The sequence below is a fragment of the Papio anubis genome, chromosome 6, assembly GCF_008728515.1.
Source record: "Papio anubis isolate 15944 chromosome 6, Panubis1.0, whole genome shotgun sequence".
Taxonomy (NCBI): Eukaryota; Metazoa; Chordata; class Mammalia; order Primates; family Cercopithecidae; genus Papio; species Papio anubis.
Window position 1 is genome coordinate 84,843,841 of NC_044981.1, and position 20,491 is coordinate 84,864,331.

The 20,491-nt window shown below is 41.4% G+C and overlaps 1 protein-coding gene across 2 annotated transcripts in view; it reads right to left on the bottom strand.

The window, feature by feature from the left end:
- MDN1 (midasin AAA ATPase 1) overlaps positions 1 to 20,491 on the bottom strand; it is a 184,501-nt gene that overhangs the window by 8,541 nt on the left and 155,469 nt on the right. For both annotated transcript variants that reach the window (XM_031667313.1, XM_031667312.1), the window contains exons 83-95: positions 20,163 to 20,324; positions 17,278 to 17,415; positions 13,791 to 13,932; positions 12,086 to 12,261; positions 11,380 to 11,532; positions 10,735 to 10,882; positions 7,939 to 8,255; positions 7,538 to 7,702; positions 5,716 to 5,817; positions 4,806 to 5,010; positions 3,618 to 3,788; positions 2,175 to 2,338; positions 1,390 to 1,479 (exon numbers count right to left, since the gene is read on the bottom strand). In XM_031667313.1, coding sequence (XP_031523173.1) covers positions 1,390 to 1,479; positions 2,175 to 2,338; positions 3,618 to 3,788; positions 4,806 to 5,010; positions 5,716 to 5,817; positions 7,538 to 7,702; positions 7,939 to 8,255; positions 10,735 to 10,882; positions 11,380 to 11,532; positions 12,086 to 12,261; positions 13,791 to 13,932; positions 17,278 to 17,415; positions 20,163 to 20,324 — 2,133 coding nt within the window. The remainder of the gene's footprint in view (positions 1 to 1,389; positions 1,480 to 2,174; positions 2,339 to 3,617; positions 3,789 to 4,805; positions 5,011 to 5,715; positions 5,818 to 7,537; positions 7,703 to 7,938; positions 8,256 to 10,734; positions 10,883 to 11,379; positions 11,533 to 12,085; positions 12,262 to 13,790; positions 13,933 to 17,277; positions 17,416 to 20,162; positions 20,325 to 20,491) is intronic.

Below are 20,491 nucleotides of genomic sequence, written 5' to 3' on the forward strand. Positions count from 1 at the left end.
GAAGAAAAGTCTCTCCTTCAACCCACCCTTCTAAGTGAGAAAGAATGAAACAAGGCAGTTAATTATTGGAATTCATGACCAAATCAATGCCTTACTTATGTCACCTACAAAGAGTAAAACGTGCACCCTTCATATGGGGAGGGAGATGTGAATGGGTAATTTTGGCACCAGCAGATCCAGCTACTTATTGGTGGATTCTCAGTCATGTTTCAAAAGTAAAAGTGGGTGGGCTATGGTGGTTCACGCAGGTAATCTCAGCACTTTGGGAGACCAAGGCAGGTGATCACCTGAAGTTTGAGACCAGCCTGGCCAACATGGTGAAACCCCATCTCTACTAAAATACAAAAAAATTAGCCGGGCGTGGTAGCAAGTGCCTGTAACCCCAGCTACTGAGGAGGCCGAGGCACGAGAATTGCTTGAACCTGGGAGGCAGAGGTTGCAGTGAGCCAAGATCGCGCCATTGCACTCCAGCTGGGTGACAGAGCAATACTCCGTCTCACAGAAAAAAAAAAAAAAAAAAGTAAAAATGCTAAGTACAAATCCCTCCAGCAATACACTCAACACAAAGCCCCATGATTTTTCTACCAACTATGGCAGAGCACTCAATACATATAGGTGGTGGGAGTGATTATGACAATAGATATAAAAGTGAAATGTGTACATAATACAGTAAATTTAGGATGCAAAGTCATTTAAAATAAAACTGCAGGCCGGGGACGATGGCTCACACCTGTAACCCCAGCACTCTGGGAGGCCAAAACGGGCAGATCACGAGGTCAGAAGTTCAAGACCAGCCTGGCTAACATAGTGAAACCCCATCTCTACTAAAAAAATATAAAAATTAGCTGGACATGGTGGCATGCACCTGTAGTCCCAGCTACTTAGTAGGCTGAGGCAGGAGAATCACTTGAACTCAGGAGGTGGAGGTTGCAGTGAGCCGAGATCATATCACTGCACTCCAGCCTGGGTAACAGAGTGAGACTCCATCTCAAAAAATAATAATAAAATAAAAATAAATAAAAATAAAACTGCTGGTTAATCCACACTACCACGTTAAGTCAGCCAGCAATGATCTAGCTGGCCTCTTCTCAGGATGGCACAGCATAGACTCTTACACAGTTTTTCAACCTCTGTCACAACTATTACATCCATTACAGAGCCAGCAACAGAAATTAAAGGAATTAAGCACACCAATTTCTGTTTTAATTAAGCTATAGATCTAGCAGCAAAGCAGGCAGAAACTGATGGACAGATGTAGGCTTTAGGACTGTAATTATATTCTCCATATGCCTGGTCCTTTTTACTAAGGTAATTGCTAAGAACCTATTAAGTTTGCTATGAGTTAAACAAAAAAAGTCGAGATATTTTACGAAAAAAACAGTGACTTACTTCTTCTGGATTTTCAGATTCATGTGGCTGCCACATTTCCAGCTGTCTCTCCAGCTCCTGTCTTAGCTCACTGACATCTTTTAAAAAGGGCTAAGAAGAAAAAGCCATAGATAAGAGGTGGCCCAGGTTGGAATTGCCAACTTAGTATCACTGGCTGCCTTCCACCCTACAGTATGAACTCAAAGTACATAGTCAAATGCTCCTGAGATAATTCAGCAAATACAGTGGCACAATGAGAAGATGCCAGACAAGCATTCTACTTCCCTCTTAGAGAGACAATATGGATAAAGAAAACTTTTAACATTTATAAAGCCACTCTAGCAAAACAAAACCCAAACACCCTTAAGTCATTAATAATGAAAATGTTATCTGATTAATCAAATAAGTCAGACTCTTAGCTCAAGAACTTAATTAAATAGCTCTTCATAAATATAGGCACTAAGCCAAAGATTTTTTACTTAACCATCACAAACTTAATTGTCCTGAAGGTTCCTTACACAAGGATGGTTAGAAAAGTGGGATGTGAGTCCCAGAGGCCAAGGACCAGACCCACCATCACAGACAGGTCAGGGCACTGAGACCCTGTGATTAACTGTTGGAACAGTATCATGTGCTTGAAGAACACCTATCATACCAACAGTATTCCTAAAAATTTTGAATAAGAACATGAAACCCCTCAATAACCAGATGTTCCATAAAGTTCTAAAAACAAAGATTTAAAACTAATTTAAAATGTTATTTTGTTAATTTATTAACACAATGCAGTAATCTGTGAGTTTTACTACCTGGAAGATCGTGTCCATGAGGAATTGATGAGCTGTATGAATGGTAGACTCTCGGCTTCTTTCTGGTTTCTCATTTTCTGTCTCCTTATGGGCTCTGTCTGTTCTGGGGTCTTGGTCTTCCTCTGTTTTAACAGTTTGAATCTCCACTTCCATCTCATCAGAGCCTATTTTCATTTAAGGACATAATTTTACTTATCATAATACTAGCATGATGACTGACCAAGCCTTTGCTGTTGCCCGTTAATCCTGACAATTAATCAAACTTCATTCCTTCACTCTCCAACACATTTCCACATGTTGATTTCAGAGGTTTCTTTCTGAGACACTCATTGCCAATCCTTACTCTCTAAACTCCTCTCCTCCTCACCTGATATTGAAGGCAGCGTTCTGGGAAAGGGAATAGGGGAAATTTTGGGTTGTCCTAAGAAGCCTTTTAAAACTGTTTGATTCCTGAAACTATATCCATGTAAAACATTGATAGAAATAAAAACTAAAAGCCACAATTCCATTTTACAGATGAGGAAACTGAGGCAAAGAAAAGATGAATAATTTGCTTCAACTTGTGAGGTGAGAGGCAAAGCCTGGATTGTCACATAGGGCAGTCAAACGTTTTAACAGTTCTTTTTTTTTTTTTTTTTTGAGACGAGTCTGCGGCTCTGCTGCCCAGGCTGGAGTGCAGTGGGCGTGATCTTGGTGGCTCACTGCAAGCTCGCCTCCCGGGTTCATGCCATTCTCCTGCCTCCCAGCCTCGAGTAGCTGGGACTGTTTGAAGCCGCCACCTCGCCCGGCTAGTTTTTTGTATTTTTTAGTAGGGGCGGGGTTTCACCGTGTCAGCCAGGATCTCGATCTCCTGACCGCCGTGATCCGCGTCACCGGCCTCCCAAAGTGCTGGGATTACAAACGAACCACAGCGCCCGGCCGCGTTCTTTGATTCTAACACTCCTGAGAGGACAGGATTCGAATTTGGCAAGTTCTTTTGAATTTGCATTTATTCAATTGCTGATAAAGTTATTTTTTTGCCAAGTAATAGAACTTGATTAGCTATGAAAGGGAAACCCCTCATTCTTTTTCTTTTAATATTTTACTGTATTTTATGCTAATAGCATATACTTTTATATAATTGAAAATATCATTTCTCTAATAATATACCTTCTCATCATAGCTGTAGTAAGTATACTATTCTGGTTTCTTCTACATATTTTTTAAAAACTGATGAGATTTTGCCAGAAATTCAAGTTTCAGGGGACTCCTTGAAGGATGGTGTCCCGCAACACCCACCCTTGTCCATATTTTTGTTTTCTGGTCCCAAATAAAATATAGTGAAATTATTATAGGCAAATTATTCATCTAAGCCATGGAGTAGGACATGGAACTGAACACCAGACTACAGTGAGAGACAACTGACTACTACAAGGGAAGGATTTGCTCACTAGCAGGACTCACCCAAGGGTGCTGTGGTGCTCGACTTGATTTCCTCTGGCTTCAGCTGCTCCACGTCTGCTGCTTTGAGCTCCTCCTGCTCCTCTGTGTCCATGAAGGTGTCCTCTATCTCCTCCTCTTCCTGATCCCTGCCAGAGTCTTTTGCAGACTGTTGCTGTTCTTTGCTGGCCACATCTGTCAACAAAGCATGCACCCACACATAAAAATCCTAGTTATTTGCAGAACAAAATAATGATAAGTGGGTATGGTTTCTGTCATCCTAGCTTCCAAAATGCTACTGATGCAAGTCGTGCCACTGACCAGCTATGTGGCTTGGAGACTTGTCTGTGCCCAAGATTTCCTATTGACCTACTGACATAATGAACTGCCTGTTCCCTACCTCCTACAGAAATTATGAGGATATAGTGAAACTATACATGTGACCACAAAAATAGGGTGTTTAACTGGGCTACAGGGTGACTCTAACAATAATTTATTATATATTTTCAAATGACTAAAAGAACAGATCTGAATGTTCCCACACAAAGAAATGATAAATGTTTGAGGTGGTAGATGTTCTAATTATCTTGACTTGATCATTAAACATTGTATACATATAGCAAAACATCACACTGTACCCCACAAATATGTATCATTATTGTAGGTCAATTAAAAATAATAAAAAGTAGTAGAAAACAAGGCACAGGAAGACAAACATGGGAATAGGAATCCCAGCATTGTGATCTTGGATGAGTTCTTAAACCACTTGGCCTCAGTGTCCTTACCTATACAACAGAGATGCTCTGGCTCATAGGATTATTTGAGGAAGTTTGTGATCATGCAGCAAAGGCTCAGGAAAGTTTTTTGGCACCAAGCAAAAGCTCAATACATTGACTAAGAAGAAAGAAATGTCCAGTACTAAGAAACCCTGATATCAGGGTTTAGATGTGGCCAACTGTTATTTTTAACTATTATATTTAAGGATATTTAAAGGGTTTATACTAAACCAAGATATCTTAATCATCTTCACTTGGTTACAGATCCCTTTGTACCAAAAATAAACTGTATTTCTGCACATTTCTTATGTTTACAAAGCCATTTCCTTTCTCCCCTGATACAAATGTGTACTATTAGCTGCCAAGCACAGTCACACAGCACAAGCTCTTACAGAGAGCTCAGTGGACAAAGGCAGCAGTTTTCCCAGGACCATACCATAGGTCTGTGCATCGTATGCGTCGCTGCCTTGTTTAATGTGCTCAAATGCATCTGCATCCTCCACCTGGGCCTGGGGCTGCTGAGCTGGCCCCTGCTCGGCGTGGCTGTCCGTATCCACAGTCCTCAGCCTCTTGTGCACATGCTCATTGTGATCACCCATGGAACGTTCATTGTCAGCCTGCCCAGGTTTCCTCTTAAAACTCTGTGAGAAATACAAAGATACTCATCAGAGCCTTGCCTGTCATGACAAAAGGACTCAAAATAAACATAATATCCATCTATAGGGGACAGGATAAGTAAATCAGGTGTAGCCATACAAGAATGGAATTCAATACAGCTATTAAAAAGAATAGGAGCTCTATATACTTATATAGAACAATCTATGATATCTAAAATGAAGGCAAAGAAACACACTTTCACACATCCATATATGCAGAAAGTATCTCTGAAAGAAGAAAGAATTGGTAATACCAATTTGCTCTGAGGAGGGTCCCTTGGGAACAGGAATAGGATATAGGCTTTTTAGGGGATTGGTTTTTTACACTAATTTTGCATCATGTGAATAAATTATACCCTACTTAAAAAACTGACTCTTAAAAAAGCAAAAGCCTATGGACAATGAAAAGAGTGAGACGGTTGGTGCTGGACAGCAGCACAGAGCACTTGGCTCTTAAGACTTCATGGCCGGAATCAGGGGTCGGGGAGAGACACAGGCAGGGAAGAAGCCCTGTGACGGGATCCCACTGGGTAAACCCCATGGTCCTGGTCTGCTCACCAAGGCTGCTATAATATCTGATGGGATAGAAAAAGCAGGAGTATAGCTTTTTTTTTTTTTAAAGCACTACATTTGGAACATCTTTTTCTACATGCTGCCTTCACCTAAGTTTAGCTGAGGAGTGATAGAAACCTGTGTGTTTTTCCTGGTGTGCTTCTGGGAAGTCAACTGGGCAATGAAATTTGATTCATGGCCTTCTGCCTGGTTTGCATCTGCGGCTCCACTTCCGTGTTCCTAGGAAATCCAAGCCATAAAAGAATGAGGTGAAAGAAGCTATTACAAGTCCCTGGTTACTGTGCTGCATTGAATACAACTTCTCTCACTGCTATTCTTTATTCTCAGTCATATAATCACTCCTGCCTACCTGCCAGCTCTGGAACTCATCGTAACTAAGGCCTGGCCTACAGGCAGAAACAGGAGTGTCTAGGTACAGACCTTATGTTACCCTCTCAGGGGCCTTTGTAAGGCTGCTTAGTTCTTTGCAGGAGTATTATGTCTCACTCCAAAGGCAGGACAGACCTCAAATAGAAACCAGGCTTCATCATCAACCAGCTAGGTACACTTGAGGTTGTCATTTAACTTTACTGAGGTGTATTTTTCTCAAATATACAATGAAGAAAAGAGTACAATATCATCTATCTCATGGGGACATAGTGAGGACTTGCTGAAGTAATGAAAATGCTTAGCACCTAATGGGTGCTCAATGAATAACTGTGGTGGTGGCTGTGTGGTAGTCATAGGGTATAAGCAATATAAATGGTTGTTATTGTCAGTAAGAACTAGGACTCAAAGAGACTTAAGTTATCCAGAATCACCACTGTAACCAGCAGGTCCTGTGTTGACATTCCAGGTTCTTTCCATAGCACCCAGCAACCTGAACTGTGGCCATATCAGAACACATCACCACCAGATCCAAGAATGAAAAAGCTATTTGCTTTTTAAATTAAACATTTAGAAACCTGATGATAAGAAAGGAAAAGAAAAACACCGTTAAAGGTATACATTGCCTGAAGTCTAAATTCCATTTGCTTCCTGGAGAGCTTTCTGAAAAACACGAACCTGATTCTCCCATCTAGAGCTATCAGTCTAACAACTTTTTCTTATTATGCACACCACTTAAATACACCCGATATTCCAGGGTTTGTCCTGGGAGGCATATAAAAATAAGTATCAGTCATGCCCCCACACAACGTTTCAGTCGAGGAAAGACTGCATGTACACTGGTGGTCCCATAAGATAATAACACGCTTTCACTATATCTTTTCCATGTTTAGATTCACAAATACTTACATTGTGTTACAACTGCCTGCAGTATTCAGTACAGTAACACACTATACAGGTTTGCAGCCTAGGGACAATTGGCTTTACCATCGAGGTTTGTGTAAGTACACTCTAGGGTGTTTGCACAATGACAAAATTGCCGAATGAGGCATTTTTCAGAATGTATCTCTGTCTTTAAAAAAATAATTGTTCAGTCACACGTTGCTTAAAGAATGAGATGTGGGCCGGGCGCGGTGGCTCAAGCCTGTAATCCCAGCACTTTGGGAGGCCGAGATGGGCGAATCACAAGGTCAGGAGATCGAGACCATCCTGGCTAACACAGTGAAACCCTGTCTCTACTAAAAAATACAAAAAACTAGCCGGGCAAGGTGGCGGGTGCCTGTAGTCCCAGCTACTCAGGAGGCTGAGGCAGGAGAATGGCGTAAACCCGGGAGGTGGAGCTTGCAGTGAGCTGAGATCGCGCCACTGCACTCCAGCCTGGGCGACAGAGCGAGACTCCATCTCAAAAAAAAAAAAAAAAAGAATGAGATGTGATCTGTTAGATGTCAACAACAAAACAAACAACAAAATAACGACACATAAACCAACTAATGCTACACAGAATGTGATGTCAGACAGGGAGAAGAGACCCTACTAAGAGGCAGCTGGCGGCTGCAGTGAAACCATTGATCACCTCTTTCCCCTGCTCCTTCTCTGGTGCGGCCCCAGCCAGCTCCACGGCCTGTGTGCTTTGCATGTTCTCCACACCAGTCTGCCCACAGGAGGCGTGCTCCTTCCTCTCCAAAACCTCTGCCACCTGCTCCTCTGTATCAGAGTCCTCCCGTTCTTCTTCCTGCTTCTGCAGAGAAATCAAACACGGCATTAAATGCTCTAGGAGAACAGCATAAGATGGGAGACCCTGCAACAAGCAGGCTTCCCCACTCCTCAGCGAGGGTCTTAAAACAGAAACCTAGAACTCCTTGGAAGTGCCACATGTTGATGGAGGAGTATCCTAAAAGGGATTCTAAGGGGAATAAGGTGACTTCTCCTCCTCCTCATTATTTTTAATGAAAAAAGCCAGACATCCCATGATACCTGGGGCTGGAAACCTTGGTCAGCAGGGCCATTCTCTCCACCTTCTTCGTCGGCATCCTTGTCTTTTTCCTCGTCTTTTTCCTCCAGAGACTGCTGCTGCTCCTCGGAGTGTTCTTCAGGATGCTGAGCAGCATCCCCATCTTGATCATCAGCTCCTGTGTCCATTTCCTCCTCCCCTTTGGCCTTGTCATCTTCACTGGGGCCTTCCTCGGGCTCCTGTGGACTCTGACTTTCGTTCTGGTCAGTCTCAGTCTCTCTTTCCTCAGCTTCATGACCTGCTTCTTCTGGTTTTTCTTTTATCTCCAAAGGATTCTCTTCTGTATAGATACAACAAAAAGGAACGCAGAATTTTTTAAACTTACATGATTTCTTAAGCTGGGAGCTAGTTATGCAAGTTTTGTCTTATTACAATTCTATAAACCAGCGAGTGGCAAATTGTGACCCATAGGCCAAATCTGGCCTCCACATGTTTCTGTGAAGAAAGTTCTACTGGCTGGGCACAGTGGCACATGCCTAGAATCCCAACACTTTGGGAGGCTGAGACGGAAGGATCGCTTGAGTTCAAGACCAGCCTGGGCATGCATCATAGTGAGACCCCATCTTTTACAAAAAATAAAAAATTAGCCAAGCACGGCAGCATGCACCTATGGTCTTGGCTACTCAGGAGGCTGAGGCAGGAGGATCACTTGAGCCCAGGAGGTCAAGGCTGCAGTGAACTATGATCACGCCCCAGTACTCCAACCTGGGTGACAAGGCAAGACCCTGTCTCCAAAAAAAAAGGGTAAAGTTTTTACTGGAACACAGCAACATATATTGTGTTTACCCCATCCATTTTGTACTTCCTATGGCTGCTTTCACTCTACAACAGTAGAACTGAGTATTTGCAATTGAGAGCTTATGGTCTGCAAAGCCTAAAATATTTAATATCTGATGCTTTATAGAAAAAGTTTGCCTATCTTTGTTTTAAACCATATACATACAGTTGTTTTAATGGCACATTTCATTAAAAAATAATAGCTAATCTACCCCCAAAAAACCCCCATAAACAAAAAAAAAATAGGAAAATTTTAGGCCAACAATAGGAAATGACAGCTTAATGCTCAATTATTGTGAACAGCTGGTGGATGTCATGATCATATACAGAAAATACAACTCACACTGAAATAGAAACCATCTTATTTTGAAAAAGTTTTATCAAAAGAGCTTTTATATACTTTGGACACTTCAAAAATCAGTTATTAGCAAATTCTTAAAGTAACTCTATTTTTATTTTTATTTTTTTGAGACGGAGTCTCACTCTTGTTGCCCAGGCTGGCGTGCAGTGGCACAATCTCGGCTCACCGCAACCTCTGCCTCCGGGGTTCAAGCGATTCTCCTGCCTCAGCCTCCAGAGTAGCCAGGATTACAGGCATGCGCCACCACACCGGGCTAATTTTGTATTTTTAGTAGAGACGGTGTTGGTCCATGTTGGTCAGGCTAGTCTCGAACTCCCAACCTCAGGTGATCCGCCCGCCTCAGCCTCCCAAAGTGCTGGGATTACAGGCATGAACCACCACACCCGGCTTATTTTTTAATTTTTTAGAGACAGAGTCTCGTTCTGTCACCCAAGCTGGAGTGCAGTGGCAACATCATGGCCCACTGTAGCCTCAACCTCCTGGGCTCAAGCGATTCTCTCACCTCAGCCTCCTGAGTAGCTGGGACTACAGGTGTGTGCCACCATGCCCAACTATTTTTTTCTTTGATAGAGACAGGGTCTCACTATGTCGTTCAGGTTGGTCTCAAACCCTGAGCTCAAGTGATTCTCCCACCTTGGCTTCCCAAAGTGTTGAGAAGCCTTACAGGCATAAGCCTCTGCAACCAGCCTATTGGTTTTCTTTTTCCATTGTCTATTATTCAATTAGCAAATGATTTTAAATAATTGTTCCCTAGTTATAAAACGAGTCTGGCTATTTAAAAGCAGATAGCTTATTAACATTCTCAGTGGATTTTAATTTTCTTAATTTTATGCTTTCTTGGTTATTGACTTTGTTTGCAACTAGATTCCAAAATTAATTTTTACCTAAATGGCACCTCTTATTATTCCTTTGTAACTTGCTATCTTTGTTCTAATACAGCATTATAAAAATATACATATATATATTTTAAATGGATGTTATAACTATGTAACTGACTCATTTATCAGCAAGGCCAGCTCACATCTTTCTGTCTGATTAAGCAGCAGGAATGGGGCCCTGTTACAGGGGCACCGCCAACACAATGCTCTCAACTAATGCCAGCTGACACCCCTAAAGGACTCACTAGAGTTGAAAAATGGACGACAAAGGCACTAAATACTGTCATATGCCATGTGATTTCTCTTGGGATTAGTCTTGTTTCCCACTGCATGTGACAATCAATAACTAAAACCATCATTTCCCTAAAAAAGCTATAACCGGACTCCACGACAGCTTGGTATACCTAGACTGCACAGTGTTTACACCATCCCATGAGATGGGACACACAGTAATGGCTGTGAAGAGACAGTGTTGTGTATGAAGCACCACCAGGGCATAGCAGTGCCAAAAGTGATAATAGGACGTGATAGTAGTTTGAGAAACACCTACTGGTTGATGAGCTCTAGGGATAATCACATGAGAAATATTACAAAGGAAAGGCAAACCATTTTCTCAAACTGGGATTGAGCCAACCAAACATGATTTATCACCTGGCCATGATACTGAGCTAGCTCTCAAAAGAGAAATCAGTTACTGTTCAGTAGTGAGTTCTAACTGGTCTCTTTGTTTCTGAAAGACGCACCTTCTCCTTCTTCATTATCGGTGTCCTCACCACCATTCTTGTCTTCACTGTCGAGGTTCAAGTCATCCGGAAGGTCCAAGGCCTCGGGTTCTGGCAGCTTTTCCTGATTGCCATGGTAAGGGTCCACCTCATTTTCATCATATTCCCTCTTTGGGACAATGGAGACAACGGGGATAAAATAAAAATACCATTGTTTTTAAAAGTAGAATTCCCATAAAATCAGCTCTAAGTATTTACACTGTGAGAGAATACAGTATCTATTCCCTAAAATTATCTGCACACATTAGTATTTTATTTTTAGACCTTTCATGTTGGAATCTCAGATTTCACTTTCTGTGCGGTTCTCCAAGGACAAGTGGTGCTATGTTACTCAATCTCAAAGAAACTTACAAGAAGAAATAAGAAGGGATCACAGGTTTTAGCTTCTGATCTATAGCATAAGCCCGAACAACATGTGTACTACCCTGTCAGGAACCAACAGTTAGATATTTTATGTCCCGTTAAGAGCCTCTGTTGCATATTCTTTTATGAGGTAATGGGGGAGCAGTCAACAAATAGGGGAAAAAATGTCTCGAGACACCTCGAGAACTATACAGTTCAAAAGCCTTGAGTCAAGAGAGCAGATCAGTTTCAAATCTTCATTACCTCATCTATTTGTTCATTAATTTTGTCTTCACCTTCTCCACCATCATCAGCTTCTGATTCTTCCTTTTCTTCCTTCTTATCTTTCTGGCTTTTATCTTTGTTTGAATTGCCACTATCCAAGTTGTCATCTTTAGCAACAAGTTCAGAATCTTCCTAAATGTCAGAGGAAGAAAAAACAATCATCACACTCAATTCCAGAAACTGTTTCTGCATTAGTTGACTTTTAGACATGCATAATTTCTGCCTACTGGACCTGCCCCATGGATGGCTGATGAAGTGCCATCCATGACGTAGAGAAAACAATGCAGGTCTCCATGATGGCAGCAATATTATTAGGTGTGTGAATAGTGGGGTGAGTTGGATAATTCATTGTATCACCCTGGGCTGTTGCAGTGTTACACTCAGCCCTGTAGTTCTCCCAAGCTGTGAGCTGGAAAAATTCAGTGGCCTATAGGAGAATCAGCTTAGAACATCTACACAGGGTCTTGTTCATCCTCCTCCATAACACATGGGATGACTCAGGTCAAGCTACTCTTAGCTCTGAATGTAATCAATGAGATAGGATAGAAAAAAGAAAAAGAGGAATGGAAAAAAGAGAACAAAAACAAATACAGAAAAAGAAGAGAAGTAAATGACAGAGAATGCTAGGTGGTAGGCAGATTACCTCCTCTCAGTTTGTTTGGAAGGGGGGAAATCTTTTAATTACCTCATCCATTCCTGGTCCTGTTTCTTCAGTTTTATTGTCTTCTTCCTCCTCATCTTCCTCCTCATCGTCATCACCCCAAAGCCTCTCATCTAGTTTGTCAGCTTCCTCACCATTGAGATCGCCCATCTGTTTATCCAGGTCTCCGCCCTCACTATCTGATTTCTCATCATCCTCTTCTGAAAGGGAAGGCACTGAGCTTAGTTAGGCAGATCTCCAAACTGACCCAGTCATGTGTATGTAAGAGGGGTGTGGACCCGATTCCCTGGCAAGGGACCCACCAGGGATTGACTGCCTTTTTCTATAGAACACATCCTCCAGGTGGAGGCCTTTAGATCTACTGACACAGACATAGTCTTACTGTGTTTTGCCAAGTGGAGGCACAAGGAAGCCTATAATGTGTGAACAGATGGTAAAATGAGTAAGGAAATACCTACGAGGATGTCTAGTTTTGGTGCTGGGACATTATGGGACTCAGCAACCTAAGTTTTGTGTCTGAAATGATGGGGTTGGACTAGGTGGTTTCCATGGGTCCTCCCCATCTTCAATATACTGCTATGATATTTTCCAACATCTAAAATCAGGTCTCAATCAGAATTGTCGTCATTTGTCTTTGCACAGGGTCTACTTTGCAAAAGGTCATATCCTATGTGCCTTAGGCCAACTGCCACAAAGGTCAACTTTCATTTCTGCAAGATATTCATTTTAGAATAAGACACAGTATCTCAAATTGGACAGAAATTTGGGGCAAGGGCTGAATTATGGTACAAACATATGTGACAGATGACGATGTACTTTAAAAAAATCAAATTCTCAAATAATTTTTAATGACAGGGAGAATTTTCTTAAGATGTTAAATGAAAAAAGCAGGCCCAACGCGGTGGCTCATGCCTGTAATTCCAGCACTTTGGGAGGCTGAGGTGGGCAGATCACGAGGTCAGGAGATCGAGACCATCCTGGCTAACACGGTGAAACCCTGTCTTTACTAAAAACACAAACACACACACACAAAAATTAGCCGGGCGTGGTGGTGGGCACCTGCAGTCCCAGCTACTTAGGAGGCTGAGGCAGGAGAATGGCGTGAACCTAGGAGGCAGAGCTTGCAGTGAGCCGAGATTGTGCCACTGCACTCCAGCCTGCGGGACAGAGCGAGACTCCGTCTCAAAAAAAAAAAAAAAAGCAGACTACAGAACTGTATATGGTCTGTGTGTGTGTATACATGCAATAAATGGAAAGAAATATACCACAATTTACTAAGTGCTATGGGTGGTAGGCCTAAGGGGGGATCTATTTCTTTTCTACATTTTTGTTCCAAATCATCTACAACAAACATCTACTATTTTTCTGATTAGGAATAAAAGGTATTTTAAACACTACAGAACAATTTGCCTTTTGTTGAGAGCCCAGCTCCATTAGGGATCATCTCCTTTCAGGCTTCCCTGAAGGACACTACTGAGCCACTGCATCTAGCACATGAGGCAGCTAGAACATCAGTCAATGTGAGAAGAATCTATGAGAGACCAGGGACTTCTGCCTCAGTGGAGGTGGTGACAGCACATGCAGTTGCTGAGGTTTTCATTTGCAGTTAAGCACAGTAACCAACTTATTTCAAAAGATTATATTAGGTTCCTTATTAGAAACATGGAATTTCCTGGATAAAATATTTATGCTTTCAAAAACAAGAATGAAGTGACAGATAATCTGAAACCTTGTTCTTCAAGCTCCCCATCATGCATTTTCCCGTCAAAGTCTTCTGACATCTCAATGGCATTATCCTCGCCCTTAATATCAGATTTTGAATCAGGATCCTCTTTGTCTTTTTCTTGACCCTTCTGAAATGCATCTTCCACCTACATAAAAAAGTATTACAGTAAACATAATAAATGAAACTTTACCAATGTTTGCTTCAGCTCTGAGATATAAATGCCAACATTAATGGTGTAAAAATATATTTGGGAGAGGAAAAAAAAAGAGAAACAACAGAGACAGCCACATGGAATTTGTAAAATTTCTGGAGTTAGTTTCCACTTACTGTAATCAGAGAGTATAGAATTTTGTTCAGGTTTTCTTATTGGGAATTGTAAAAATAGTCCCAGAGACATTTGCAAGAATACATATTCTTTGTAGGATAAAAAGTTCATCAATCTTTTATTATCCAATTCTTTAATACTATTTTTGTCACTATGACTGCTGAAAGACAGTGGCCCAAGATAATCTTGTTCATTCTTCCTTGGTTTATATATTTCTTTTATAAAAAATTATTTTTTATGTTTTTAGACAGGGTCTCACTATGTTGCCCAGCCTGGAGTGCAGTGGTACAACCATGGCTAACTGCAGCCTCAACCTCCTGGGATCAAGCAATCCTCTGCCTCAGCCTCCCCAGTAGCTGGGACCACAGGGACATACAACCACACCTGGCTAACTTTTTATTTTCTGCTAGAGACGTGGCCTTGACATGTTGCCCAGGTTGGTCTCGACTCCTGGGCACAAGCAATTCTCCTGCCTTAGCCTCCCAAAGTGGTGGGATTACAGGTGTGAGCAACTGAGCCCAGCCTAATTTATATGTTTCTATATAATTGATGTGATATTTGGGGCAAAAAGTTTTGTGATTGTTACCTCTTTCATTATGGTTGATTTCTGAAAGTTCTTTTTAAGGCTGGGCACAGTAGCTCATGCCTGTAATCCCAGTACTTTGGGAGACCGAGGCGGGTGGATCACAAGGTCAGGAGTTCGAGACCAGTCTGGCCAAGATGGTGAAACAGTGTCTCTACTAAAAATACAAAAATGAGCAAGGCGTGGTGGTGGGGGCCTGTAATCCCAGCTACTGAGGAGGCTGAGGCAGGATAACTGCTTGAACCCAGGAGGTAGAGGTTGTGGCGAGCTGAGATCACTGCACTCTAGCCTGGGTGACAGAGCAAGACTCCGTTTCAAAAAAAAAAACGAAGTCCTTTTTAAAATGCAAAAGTCATGGCCAGGCATGGTGGCTCACGCCTATAATCCCAGCACTTTGGGAGGCTGAGGCAGGCAGATCACTTGAGGGGTCAGGAGTTTGAGAACAGCTTAGCCAACATGGCAAAACCCTGTCTCTACTAAAAATACAAAAACTACCCTGGCGTTGTGGCGTGCGCCTGTAATCCCAGCTACCTGGGAGACTGTGGCATGAGAATCGCTTGAACCCGGGAGCCGAGACTACGCCACTACGCTCCGTCCTGGGGGACAGAGCAAGACTCTGTCTCCAAAATAAAATAAAAACAAGTTTCCCCGTAACACCTCCATCCTCGAAGCCTCTCAAAGAATGACTACCAATAACATTCTAGTGAACCTTTGACTTTTTTCTATGAATACACCAACATATACTTAGTGATACAGGTGATAGCTATCAATACCTGCCTCCCAACATCTTTTTAAACAAAAAAGAGATCATGCTTTACAGACTGTTATGCAATCTGTTTTTTTCATTTTTATTTTTCTGAAACAAGCTCTTGCTCTATCATCCAGGCTGGAGTGCAATGGTGCGATCTTGGCCCACTGCAACCTCCACCTCCCAGGTTCAGGCGATTCTCCTGCATCGGCCTCCTGAGTAGCTGGGATTACAGGTGCATGTCACCACACCCACCTAATTTTTGTATTTTTAGTAGAGACAGAGTTTTGCCATGTTGGCCAGGCTGGGTTTTGTTTTGTTTTAATTTTATAGAGACAGTGTCTCCCTATGTTGCCCAGGCTGGTCTTGAACTCCTGGCCTCAAGGGATCCTCCTGCCTTGGACTCCCAAAGTACTAGGAATCCAGGCGTGAGCCACCACACCCAGACTGTAAAACACATCTTTTCTTAAAAACATCTCAGCCAGGTGTGGTGGCTCACGCCTGTCATCCTAACTACTCAAGAGGCTAATACAAGAGGACTCCTTGAGTCCAAGAGTTCATGGCTGCAGTGAGCTATGATTATAGAACTGTACTCCAGCCTGGGCAAGACAGCAAGACCTCATCTCTTAAAGAAATAAGATCCTTAGGTTATTTTCATGTTGATACATACAAAACCATCTCATTCTGCTTCATTCATACTTTTACCATTGTTCTGCATGGATGGTGCCATAATTCTTTTCTGATGAATATTTGGATTGTTTCACAATTTTCACCATATAAATAATGCTATAGTAAATATCCATGTGCAGACATATATACACACTCATATACCTATTTATCTTTGACACTAGCATTTCTATAAGAAAACATGGAATTTGGGGGCCAATGAATACACATAATTTAAAATTCAGCAGACACTACCAAATTGTTCTGGAAGCTTTGTAATCCACGTAACGTTTTTTGCATGAACTGTACTTTTCTATTAGGTTTGCATTTTTTTTTGACTTTTTTTTTCTATTAGAAAAGTAGTATACAGTGATTAAGTCAGACTTGAGAAATACAGAAAGGCCAAAATAACAAAGCCATTATCTAAGGATAATATAGGTCCAAAAAAAAAAGTTAGAGCTCCATAACATAAATACTAGCATTATTCTTTTGGCTTTTAATTTCTTTTCAGTTTTCTCTGCCAAGGAAGAGAGGGAATTTGAATTGGTTTTCTCCTTTATTTTTAATAACTATAAAATTACCTTAAATACAAGTTTCTGATCTGATTTAACTTAGAATGTAAGTGATACACCCAACACACACAAATCACTCCCAAATGAGACAGGCATTTTAAAAATCCATGCAGTGTAACAATCTTAGTCCACAACATCTGAATAGTTCAGAAGGTTGCTTGACTCCAACCAAAAACGATACAGATTTTTTAAAACTCTCTATGCCTAAAAGATATACAACAGCAAAACCTATTAACAGCAAATTTTGGCATTATTGTTTAATGCAATTATCACTTAAGATAGGCCTTTTATGCTTAAAAACACTATCAAAAATACTCTAGAAAATTTCAGCAAATATCTGCCCATTAAAAAAAAAAAAAAAAAGTAAAAATCATTTCCTCCCTAATTATAGCCACAACCAATGACGGAGTTGCCAGGTTCCTTCCTGTGGATTTTAGGCTTTTTATTTACACCCACAGCCCAAGCACCAATATATCTAGGGCTCTGTAGATCACACATTAAAAACAGCCTAGTAAAAACCATTTTTATGTGTAACTTACATATTGAAAAGAAAGAGAGTGATCTTCTGTCAACTGTATACCCATGTGAAAACGTACCTGTTCTTCATTTTCTATCTGGTCACTCACATCCTTCATGCCCTCGCCTTCTCCAATTCCACCTCCCTCATAGTCATGGAACTCAGTTGCTCCCTCTCCAGCTGAATCTTCCATAAATTCTTTGGGCAAGCAAAATCCCTTAGAAAAAAGAAAAAGGAAGTGAACAATTAGGCACAAAAGCAATTTTAAAAGGGGATTTTCATTCTTGCCACAGGAAAACAATTTAAACACATACTGAATTCTTTTTCTAGCTCATTATCTTAAATTTGCTGGAAGTACAGTAGACTTCTGACATTCTTTTCCTCTTTGGTGCTAACAGTTATGCAGTTTTACAGCTTGACATCAGATTTAACATAGGACTTGACTTTGTAGAAGCTACTGGCATGTGGTCATTTGTCACTTTGCCAAGACAAAAACCTAAATGAAGTATACTAGAAGGACAGTATTTAGGAAAAAGTCCTTGAGCAAGGGAAGAACAGGCTCTGGAGAGAACACAGTCAGACACAGAAATGTTGAAAAAAACTATTTTATACAGGAAAATAACCTGAGAAGAATACTAGCCCGCTGGGCAGAAGTAAAAAGAAAAAGTAGTGACTGTCAATCAGAAATTTTAGTTTTGTAAGAGAAAATATATACTATGAAGATATTTGTCAATCTGAGGATGAGAATGCACAAAAAAATAAGCTGCTAATTAGCAAGGAATTAAGATCCAAAAACACTAATTATGACTTGGTTACACAGAAACAGCTTCCTGTGGATCAAGAGCTTTAATTACAACCTATATCTATTATCTTAGTACTGTCTAACCTACTTTCAAGTTCCCTTGGAACTACTCAGAAGAGATATGAATACAATTTGCATACTTAGAAAAATTTTTAAAAAGGCAAACCCACTTTTAGGACATATATTCTCAGAATGTTGATTGGAAAATACAGTTTGGCTTACTTGCTTGATTTTCCCGTTGAACTACATTATTCAAATGAGAAACATTCAGAGACAGATGAATAAGACCACACAGGAGGGAGTTTCAGATGCCCTTACCAGAGTATATTACTGCAGTTGCTACGTCTGGGATAGCCACAGGGCTCCCAACATTCTACACATAGCAGAACCATTCCTACCCGCAAACAGACAAAGGTTTGAAAGGCCAAAGTCATTCTACAGCCTGTCAGACAAAAGCTACAGTGCAAATGGACAAATCTAGCTGAGCCAAATCTCAAGGCACCCGTGCCATACATTTTCCTGCCACTGTCTTTAGCATACAGTGTTTTCTCCAAGAAGCAATGGAATGTTAAGACTAGCTTGGTGCCCACCAGAGGGGGAGAAACCTGAGACTCATTCTTTTACTTATTATTACTACAGATAAACATTTTTATCCTCTTGATACAAGGCATTAGGCTTGGCTTCCACTTTTTAACTCTTTCCAGTATTTCAGAGACTCAGAACTAAGAACTCTTAATTGTTTATAAGAAATCTAGACCCCATCTTCAGTTTGTAAATTCATATCTTCCTCAAGTACATCTCATCTGTATTTAGCTTGAAGAAAATCTTAGAATGCTAAGGAAGAAGAAAAACAAAACTTATATACTCAAATGCAGGTGGTTCTCACAAAAATGCATACAAGTGTAGGCAGATCTCATTTTACAAATGAGGAAACTGAGGCTTGGTGAGGTTAAGAAACCGAGAGCTGGACACCTCTATGACTAGACCTACCCACACCATGTTGCTATTAGATTTTACTGTCTGCTGCCCCTGAGTTTCAAGGGGAGGGTCTACAATCTCTACAACCTCAGTGCTTTTCACAATACTGGGTACATGCCTGAAAGAACAAATTACTTCCCTGCTAAAGAAAAAAACTGGCCGGGCACGGTGGCTCACACCTGTAATCCCAGCATTTTGGGAGGCCAAGGTGGATGGATCACGAGGTCAGGAGATTGAGACCATCCTGGCCAATGTGGTGAAACCCCCCATCTCTACTAAAAATACAAAAATTAGCCAGGCGTGGTGGCACGTGCCTGTAATCACAATTACAATTTTGGAGACTCTGTCTCCAAAAACAACAAAAAAAACCAAAACAAACCAAAAACACCACATTTATTTATTTATTTATTTTATTTATTTACTTGAGATGGAGTTTTGCTCTTGTTGCCCAGGCTGGAGTGCAATGGCATGATTTTGGCTCACTGCAACCTCTGCTTCCCCGGGTTCAAGCAATTCTCCTGTCTCAGCCTCCCGAGTAGCTGGGATTACAGACACATGCCACCACGCCCGGCTAATTTTTGTATTTTTAGTAGAGATGGAGTTTCATTGTAATATTGGTCAGGCTGGTCTTGAACTCCTGACATCAGGTGATCCACCCGCCTCAGCCTCCCAAAGTGCTGGGATTACAGGCATGATTACAGTGCTGGGATTACAGGCATGATTACAGGCATTATTAGAGTGGGAAAAAAACTCTAATAATAGGTCCATTATCATTTAATCACAGTTACACCTACATGGTTAAAAGAAGACTTAATAGCCTTAAGGGTTTATCCTACAACTGTAGTTCAAGAGTTAGCTGAAGAGGGTTTAAATTGGGGATGGGAAGAGAAGGGTGGTAACAGAAAGCAGCAGCTTTTAGACAGCTCTGGAGTTTAGGAAACTCGTCAGTTTGGGGGATAGGGTAGGTTGGGGATAGGGGGTATCATCTGCAGGTTCCCAGACTTTAGTGGAAACAGCGTTAGCAAAAGGATGCCAGACAAAGCCCTAAATAGTCCACAGGGAGAGCAAATCACATCCTGCTATTTGTGGTGGTCCAAAATAAAACCCTATCACACCAAAGACCAATGATATGAAATTTACTTGGGTCCCTGCTGCTCATAGTGCACCACGTGAACGGTCCTTACCTTCTGGGCAAGCTCCGTAAAGACCTGGGCAAGCACAGAGAGCAGCTTTGCAGTACTACGGTGAGTTGCCAAAGACATGGTCAGGAAGAAGAGGACGAGGTCTGAGTAGCTGGAGAGGACCGGCACCAGGCGCACCAGCAAGGAACAGGATTGGCTGAAGAACTGAGATCAAAACAGAACAAAAGGCCTGCTCACACTGCTTGGCAGGTACCAGATTTCCGTTCTGGAACTAGACAGTGGTGGTAATTGCACAACATTGTGAATGTACTAAATAGTACTAATGGCAAGTTACATGTATGTGTTTGTAACCCCCATCCCACCCCAATGCA